The sequence below is a fragment of the Geospiza fortis genome, unplaced genomic scaffold (assembly GCF_000277835.1).
Source record: "Geospiza fortis unplaced genomic scaffold, GeoFor_1.0 scaffold7, whole genome shotgun sequence".
NCBI lineage: Eukaryota > Metazoa > Chordata > Aves > Passeriformes > Thraupidae > Geospiza > Geospiza fortis.
This window is the reverse complement of record NW_005054344.1, coordinates 3,201,598-3,211,186: the sequence shown is the minus strand read 5'-3', so window position 1 is coordinate 3,211,186 and position 9,589 is coordinate 3,201,598. Positions and strand designations below refer to the sequence as shown.

The 9,589-nt window shown below is 38.3% G+C and overlaps 1 protein-coding gene across 1 annotated transcript in view; it reads right to left on the bottom strand.

The window, feature by feature from the left end:
- NECAB1 (N-terminal EF-hand calcium binding protein 1) overlaps positions 1–9,589 on the bottom strand; it is a 56,181-nt gene that overhangs the window by 18,679 nt on the left and 27,913 nt on the right. The window contains 2 exon segments of the mRNA XM_014307787.2: positions 5,891–5,988; positions 8,324–8,349. Of these exon segments, the coding sequence (XP_014163262.1) occupies positions 5,891–5,988; positions 8,324–8,349 (124 nt within the window).

Genomic DNA, 9,589 nt, shown 5'->3' with positions numbered 1-9,589 from the left:
TTCATCCTCTCTGGCTTTGGTGCCAGCCACACCCCTCTTCCCTGCTGCTCCATTTATCAGAAGAGCAGTTCCTTGAGATGGAGAAGGAGTGGGACATTTCTTACTAATATATTACTTAGCAATTTTCTGTTTCCTATCTATATGTCGTATTAAACATAATTTCCATTATGCTCATCTTTACAGAAAATACCCTCAAGTCATCTGAAAAGCAGTTATCACTGAGTAGAACTCAGTAAGAATTAATCTATTTAAATTTCCCTTTATCATGGAATGTCTCCTGCCCTGCTATGTTTAGATCCCAAATTAGAGGGACAATGCCCTGGGTTACAACTTTAAATTGAGGATATAAAATTAGTCAGAATAACTTCACTAAAATGAAATCACTAAGATCTAATTCTTCAGACTGTAGGAAGAAATCAAAACAGCATCAGAATAAATTCATAATTTCACTAGAAGCCATATTGAGAGATGCACAATGTATTGATATCACACAGATGTAACTTTTACAGCATCCTCACTGTAAAAGTGATCAAAGGCAGGATGTGCCCAATTATTAGATTCAAATTTGAATATGGCACAAGTTTTACAAGTTTATCCAAATATTATATTTAGCATAAATTATGTGTTTAAATTCTTTGGAACAGTGACAATTTCTACTAACCATCTGCAGTGCTGACATAGCAGCAACGAAATAAAATAGGCAGCCATGGCTGATTAGAAAGAAGATTGTCACACATTTGTAATAGCACCTCTCAGAACACTCTATCACCCTCCTCTGCTGGGATTGCTGAAGGAGTAATGCACTGTTGTTGCAATAATAGGGTGTACAAAATCCATGCATGGATGAAAAGCAACTCCTATTGAAGTGCTATTAGGTGCATCAGGTAGCTTAGAGAAACTGTTTTGGCTGTGTTTGATATTAGCAAGTAGCAGGGAAATGGGTAACACCCTTGCTCCAGGGAGAAGGTTGCACTGCTACACATAAAACATCAAAGCCTCTGGTGGTTTTGATAGGTATCAAGAGGAAAATGGGTAGTTAAATGTTTATTTTTCTGCTGTGAAATGATTTCTATTTAGACTCATGACTGTTAAATTAAGGGGGTTTTTGTTTTATTTTATCTTTATTTTTGACTAAACACATCTTCTCTGCTGCTGGCAAAAGTTTGAGTATTGTATCTTTCTGACCCAGTAGGTATAAAACTTCCACAAAAAAAAGATCAAAGAAGTTCCCAAGAGTTTTCATTAGTCTGATAAGGAGCTAGAAGAGGAAAGGCAAGAATGTCTGGAATATCCTTGCATGACTCCTCAGAATTGCTTGCATTTTGCATTTATCTTAGTTTGATTTGACTTGCACTAACAGTCACAATCTTAAAAACAAGCAAAATAAAAAGTCCAAAACATAATTTAATAATGTTCCCAGATAAAAATAGCATTTATCTGTAGGGTCCTCTCTGCCTTGTATCACAGTGGACCTGGGGATGTATTTAGCATTATCATCAGCATTTCTCTCTTCAGTTGAGAGACAGTTCACTCAGTTACTGGCTGAAACAGGCTTCTCAGGGAAGTGGTGGAGTCATCATCCTCGTAATAATGTTCCCAGATAAAAATAGCATTTATCTGTAGGGTCCTCTCTGCCTTGTATCACAGTGGACCTGGGGATGTATTTAGCATTATCATCAGCATTTCTCTCTTCAGTTGAGAGACAGCCAGTTCAGTTACTGGCTGAAACAGGCTTCTCAGGGAAGTGGGGGAGGCATCATCCTCGGAGGTATTTAAAAGATGTGGAGATGTGGCACTTGGGGACATGGTCGAGTGGTGGATTTGGCAGTGTCAGGAGGTTAATGGTTGGACTTGAGGAATTTAAGGATTTTTTCCAACTTGAATGATTCTAAACCTTAATGATGCCACGAGTTTTGATTGACATAAAAAAATTGATAAATCTAAAGGAGCAAATGAACTCTTTTCAGTGCATGAAAATTAATACACGGGATAAACAGCAATACCTGTTTTTCTTGTGCAGCAGCTTTTCATTGCATTAATTCTGTGAAAGGTGCATTGTAAAAAGTATAATTTCAAAGAGAACAAGACTATATTCTGTGAAAAATGTTAATAAATTCTAACCTCATGGAAAAATGGGTGCCAGCCAATTTAACACAGTTTTTGTGAAAACAAAAAGGCAATTTCAAACTTCATTTTTTGCTCAAATATAATGTTAGTTGTGGAACACCACTGTCAACAAAGGCTTATCTAACTTTCTTCCCAGATAATTATGTTTTGAGATAAAATTTACATAAATGCTACTGTTACTATTAGTCAAATATGCAAGTAAAAAACATCTAGGCATTCTGGTTTATAATGGGTATCAACCCTCAAGATTGAAATGATTTACATAATTGCCATAAATGCACTATCAGTAACTAAATTTCAAGCCCTGTGTTACTCTCTCAGCTCCTATAATCTTCTCTTTTACTTTACTGGCTCCTATTTTTAGACTAATCAAGAAATTTTCAAGTAATGATAAGGCTGCACTGACTTTGCTTAGCTTGGGTTTTTTTGAGCAAAGCAGAAAAATTAATGATTTCATAGAAGCAGATAATTAGACCTGCTGTTAGGTTTGAGTTTGTCATTGAATCCTTGCTATTGCACACCACCCCCCCATGTTTTTACAAGCAACATGTAAAAAGCAGTTAGGGTTTTTTCCCCCACAAAACACTTGGAAGCCTATTTGAGAACTTTGTAGCTCCACTGAAGAATTGTCTTGTTTTCATCTTAAAGTTAATGTTTATGTTTTGTGTATGTAAGTACTGCATTAAAACCAGTCTTAAATAAATCAGTTTTGATCACTACTGCTCAAATACATTTTGCTAGTCTGGTCCCTTGCTATCACAGATAGATCATTAGGTGTCTCTCATAAAAGACCTGCACAGGAACAGAGAAAGGAGGGAAGAAAGTCCCTTCAAAGCAAAGAATCAGACTTTTGCAGAGTCTGAAAAAAGGAAAATTTGCAATGTTCCATCCCTCTTTTCCCGTGTTGTCTGCCATTCCTTCCCATGCAAGCCTGCTATGTTTTTGTCTCCAAAAGAAGAGCTGTACCTCAGTATTTACAGGAGTAGTGGCACTCAGAGGTCATCACTTTCCTTCCTGCTGTAAGGATATAGCACAAGGAAACAGTACTGAAACAGAAAGTCATCTTCTGGTTTGATGGGGTTTGTATTGAAGTATATTGCTTCCAAATGCAACTCAGTCTTTTCCCCGTTGAAAGATGTTCCTGGAGAAATCAAACTCTCTGCATTTTTAGCTTTGGACCTCCCATCAAACAATGGAGCATGAACAGTTCCTACACTCCTGAGAGCTTCCCAGGTGCAGTTTAGTTTAGTTTGGCAGGAGGGATCTGGCCCCAGAACAGTGAAAGAAAGTCAAAGCTTCTTGAACCTGCTAACACACTCGAATGTTTTCTGCCACAGATGATGATGGTTTCACTTTCAGATAGCAGAGGCCTGGAAGGCTGGAGAAAACTCAGTTCAAAAAAGCTGTGCTGACAGCTCTTTCAAACTACAGAGGGCAATAAAGTACACAGAAATCATGCTGGTCTGGGTCATTGAAAACTGACTCAGCCACTGTAGATACAATGCGTGCAGGTGGGTCCCACAGTGCAGGTCTTCAATTCCAGAATTCTTTTCTACATATGAATTTTCCAACTAGCACATCACTTAGAAGAGAGTAATAGTAATAAATGCTGCTAGTACTCAGTGACTGTTCAAGGGACTCAGTGGCTGCAGTGGCAGACTGGTGACAAAGTTTTATGCTGCACTAGGAGAGAAAACCCAAGTCTTGCCTGGGATGCATGTCCATGGCCATTTAAAACCACACCAACCATTTCTGAGCACCTGTTTGCTTGAGCAGGGAGTCAGCTCGAGCTATGAGCTGTCTCACATCTTGTGTGTCACTGGTGATGAGCATCATTTATTATGCTATCTCAATGTGCTAACTAACTTTTGCTGCACATCCAGCTCTGATTTTAGATGTCTGAAGTCCAGATTTTATACCACTAACTTAAGTAAAACTTGAACTATTTAAGACAGAAATTTTAATATTTGCACTGCAATGATTCATCAGGTAATGAGGTCACATAACCTATCTGTTTCCTGAGAACTGAGTTCCCGTTGAAAACAATCCAAACTTTGAATTGAAAATTTAATTTCCATACAAAGATGTTGTGTCTGAGCAGATCCTTGGCAGAAAGCTCTATTTTAGAATATTTGAGAACACCTTTTTTGTTTGACTCTGTTCACACAGAGTTTCTACTAAATGGAATTACAAGTACTTTTCCAGTTTTAGCCTTGCTCTATTTCTGCCACCTCTAACAAATAGTCAGCTGAAGTATTCCTGAAAGACAGAAAACCTGTCAGGCTTGAATCCTCAGGTAAGAAAATAAAATTCAAAGAAACTGTGGTTTGGTTATATTTTAGATGGGTTCTTCAAGTAGACATATGCAGCACTTATTAATATTCCAGATTTTCTTATCCATATTTCTAGTCAGGCCAGTACATATTTTTTATACTCTCATTACTCTGCTGGGACTTCTTCTCCTCCTAATTAACTTTCTGAAGTAATTATTAAATGTAGTCTTTTATTTACTTCCAGTTGCTATGAGATGACATCCTGCCCTTCACAGCAGTACTTGATACACATGGCTATTTTTTAAAAATTATGCATAGCTAAAATGAACCAATCTGTTGCTTTTAAATATCCAGCTCAACAAGACAGTGAGTCAGTGCCCGTTCATTACGAGTGGAAGATGCACAGCATGAATGAACAGACAGCTTCCTGGCTCAAGCCCTAAATAAATAAGGTACACTTTTGGGTTTTTATTTTGGCAGGTTATGTAAAATGTATGAGTGCTTTACTCCTGCAAACACCCGAATACCAAAGATAATAGCTTCACTAAAGAAACACAGCTTTCTCCACATTGATCTCTCCACTGATTGACTGAAAAAAAAAAAAAACAAACCAACAAACCAGGGTTTTTTGACTCCAGGGGATCTCACTGAATAACTTTGGGTGAAATTTCTGGTTTTGATGACTAGCCTGGTGTGGATCTGTGGCTGGGGGCTGGGTTTGGAGGATCTGGGTTCACTTCCCTCACCTTTTGAAGCTGTTCCACCTTGCACAGGACATTTAACTGTTCAGCCAGCGAAGAGGAGCAAATCACCTGATGTACTGATGCACTTTTGGCCAGCCACACAGCTAGGATGTGGTCTGAACACAGGAGCAGGTACAGCCGCAATGAACTGACTGCCAGGCGGATTGGCTGCCTGGCATATCCTGCTGCCCTGCCACACCCTTGGTGAGATGTGCAGGAGGATAAACCAAACTTCTTCCCCTGAGAAACATCTCCCTCCAGGGTAAAGGTCCCCTTGCTGTGCTGGTGGGCAACAGCCCTAACACCTCCTCTTGGCAGGCTCTGCGACCACTGCTTTTGTTTAAAGGGCCTCAAATGGAAATTAAATCTTGTTCTTGGCCAGGAGGTTTCCCTCAACCCACCCCCAGGCTATTTTTTCAAATTTGGTCTAGTTCCAAATGTTGGTGTTGATACTTACCCCCATCTGGCAGGGGACATAGAACCCTCTTCACACAACAATGCAAAGAACATTCTTCAGACCATTCACAAAGATTTTGGCTATATCCAAACTGCAATAGTTTGCAGACAGGACTTTAAAGATTTCGTATACAACCATTCTGACGAGCCTTTTCTGACTGGATTTTGCTACAAACATGCATATTTGGAAGAACTTAAATATGAATTAGTAATTCTGCTAAGAAAATGACAAGAAATACTCCAAACAAACAAAATATACAATGTAAGGAAAATTTCACAATCTTTACTTACTTTCTTTGTTTTGTCCATTGGCTTCAGTATGGTTATGTTTAAGTCTTCCAAGACAGATAGAACATTTTCATACTTTCCTAGGTGCTTTGAAAAATAATCTAAAAAAAGAAAAAACCCCACATCACCTACAAATGTCCTCAAAAATCAGTGTCTCATTAAATATCAGCTTTATCAAGTCTGAATTAAGTTACAGCATTATTGAATGTCTAAATGCAAAATGAAAAGGAGTTACAATGAAAAGGATAATTTTCTTTTTAAATTTTGTATTCTTTCTCTGCAAAATCATTCCTGGCATTTTTAAAATACCAAGATCAGTATTTCAAAATATTTTATTGAAATAAGTGATCTGTCAAATTCACAAAAAATGTAAATATCATTTTACAGAAGAAACAAACTTACTTTCAAAATATCTACATCTTCTTTGTAAAGTGAAATTTCAGTCTAATAGTCTACAACTGCTAGCAGCAAATGAAGTTTTCATATGTATGTGGTGAATTTGATTATATTGATATGAAAATGAGTAATTCTGGTAGAGCTCTTAGAGGAGATAATATCAAGTGGGGGCTGTTGTGAGGCAGTGTTGGTTGAGAGCAGCTGTTTCTCTGAGAAATGAAGAGACCATGAGTTGGCCAGATAAGCTTCTAGTCCCAGGTGCTGTGACATTTTCAAACAAATACGATGCATGCAAAATTAATTTTAATGAAAATCATGGAAATAACAAGTTGCGGGATGTCCCTCTGTAGCTTCTCAAAGCAAAGGACTTCTTAACAGAAAGAGGTGATGTAAAATCAGAGGGATTACAGCAAAAGGAGGAAGCAAACCTGAGAAATGATGACCCGAGTTCCCATTTGGTTGATGTGGTGAAATACAATAGAGGGAAGCATGAGAAAGAAGTAGTATGAAAAATAAATAAATAAAATTATGTTAAAGCTTAGAGACTGTGTTAGACAAGGCATTTAGACATCAGATCACCTGGAAGAGCACAAAAATCAACACCTAAGTGGCAGACAGGAAGAACAAGATTAGATAGGAGCTTTTTGAAATAATAAATAGCAATGCTTCAGGGCTTTGAAGAGGTCAGCATGAGCTTCTCAGGGGAATAATGAAAACATAAGTTACCAGGAACACTGTGATGTGACCTCATATTGCTCAGAGTTTGAATGAAATTATTTAGAATTAAAATGTATTATTAATTAGTACCCTGGATGTTTTTTAGCTTCATTTCTGAGATGAACTCATATAGCTCAGAAAGAGCCATATAATCACAAGCTTAAATATGGATTGAGTAAATTCAGTACCAGATTTACAAATGAGAAACACCCTAGTGGCAACATCTGAAGAATTTTAAAGGCATTTTAAGCAGCCTGTATTTAATCAAAACAGACAATAAACGGTGTCAGTGCTGGACTGACACCCCCCAGGCCAGCAAGCCTGTGTGACATCAGCTGCAGTGAATCCCATGTGGAACAAAACCACCTCTCTTCCTCAGCCAGGTTTATACAATTTTGGCCAGATGCTCACCCAGCAGAAGTTGTCACAGCCCAGTTCACTTCAGATAAGCCTCTTGTCACATGTTTGTAAGCCACAGGGTGAGGTGGTTTTTAGGGGGTTCTTGGCCACGTCACCTGTGGGTGAGTAAACAAGCTGGTATTCAACTTGACAATGTGTTCATCTCTTAAAGCTCTTCAACATTGCTGACCATTGGAAAATTTATCAGGCTGCCATGTTTCCCTCAGAAATTGTCTGGTGTTGGCAAGTAGGATTGGTTTTTTCTGACATTTTCTGGGAGAACCTGCAAAAACATTTGTAAATTGTTTTCTGCTGCAAGAAGCACTCCTAAATCAGGCGCTGTTAGATAAGCTGGAGAGCAAACAGGGTGTTGGAGAAATGACTCACAGCTCAGAATGAGGTACAGAAACAGGTAATTGGGCCAAAATCTAGGCCTTGCAGGAGTTTTATTGTGACAAAGGACGATAGAACTTGTCAAACTTGCTGTTCTCCCTGACTCAAGTAGGAGGAAAGTTATGAATTTTCTTTTAGTAGGGGTATATGAGTGAATTTTCTTTTAGTGGGGGTATATGACAAGTGTTAAAGTGAGGAACTGACTAGAAAAGATATCTCACACTAAGGGGAAATAAAATACAAGTCATCTGTGTATCTATCTATCTATCTTTACATCACAACAGATCTTGAGTCTCAGAGAGTGTGAAATACTGATTAGGAAAAATATTTTCAAAGCAAATTCTGCACATAGGGGATGACAGAGCCTGAAAGGATTATAAGCCATCTGCATTTTCCCAGGAGTTCTCTGAGTGGAAATTATTTTCTGTTTGAGCTACAAAGATTAAACAGAAAAAAATAATCACATGGCATGTTTATTTGCACAGGGCTGCTGCAGGCATAGATTATGTTCTTTCCCAAAAAAGAACTTACCACAGAGTTTTTCTGTGTCAAGATTGCTGGAAAGATAAGAGTATAGAAGGTTAGTGAGGTTAGTAATGGTTTTTTTTTGTTGTATTGGTAAATAGTGCAACTCAAATATTAGCCTGACTGGCATGTGAAGCCCCTGCTTGGGCTGCAGCAGAAGATGCAAGTGCCTGGCTCTTGCTGGCCTTGCTCTGCTGCCTTAATTCAGAAGGCTGCAGCCTTTCTGAAGCTGGCTGCAGGTTCAGCCTCCATTCCTGAGCCCATTCCCACTGGCACCTTCCTATTCACTGCAAACTCACTCTCATTTTCAGCCTTTGTGCATCATGCTGCAGTCGCTGCTCCTCAGGCCTTACACATTTGGCCCCATTTCTGGCAGAAATCCATCTAAACACCAGAAATTTTTGGTTTGGGCTTTTTTCTCCACCTTTCTGCCTGTACTCCCCTTCTGTGGCTGTCATGCTGGACAGCAAGGCTCAGAGATCTTGGCCTTCCATGCTAAAGAAGAAAAAACCCAATAACTTTCTCCTGTTTCCAATCCTTGATGCTCAATAGTGTTCTATGGGAGAGCCTTGCAGAAGGAGGATAAAACCAGACATAGCTCATGAGCACACATAATTCCTAAGACTTTCAGGCCATGCCAGACCATTTCACCACTACCAGCTTTGGCAAAATTAATAATGTGAAAAATATAGATATACTGCCATACTCCCATGCCATCATTATATAAATACATAAATGCAGGCAAGTATTCTATTCAATTCAAACCTGTTTGCTTGAAGCAGATTTCATCTTGATCAACATTGAAGAGATATTTTCTCTCATAAGCAAGGCTTTAATAGTTAAAAGAAAAACACATTTGACCTACAGCTCATTGCTGAAAGTTAGCACATTGCTTTTCTTCCAAGGAGGAAAAGATACAGATTATTAAAAAAACTTAAAAGCATGAATGTCCTCTTTGAATCTTACTGAGGGGTGAATATTGAACGGCTGATTGCACTTAGTATTTTTTCACTTATCTTTTTAATGGAATTTTTAATTGACCTTTTAACAAAATGATGACACAGTACTATCTTAAAATCACTTTCTCCACTGCTAACTTCCATACATCTAGCTTTTATTTCACAAGGGAGAGAAACTGATAGAAATTGCAGGATCCTGGATTATCACAAACTTGCATACTCAGGGCTATAAAAACTTCTGAACACTTTTAATTGATAATGTAAATGAGATTTTCACACAATATTTATTAATTGAAGGTGATTCTTATCTGCA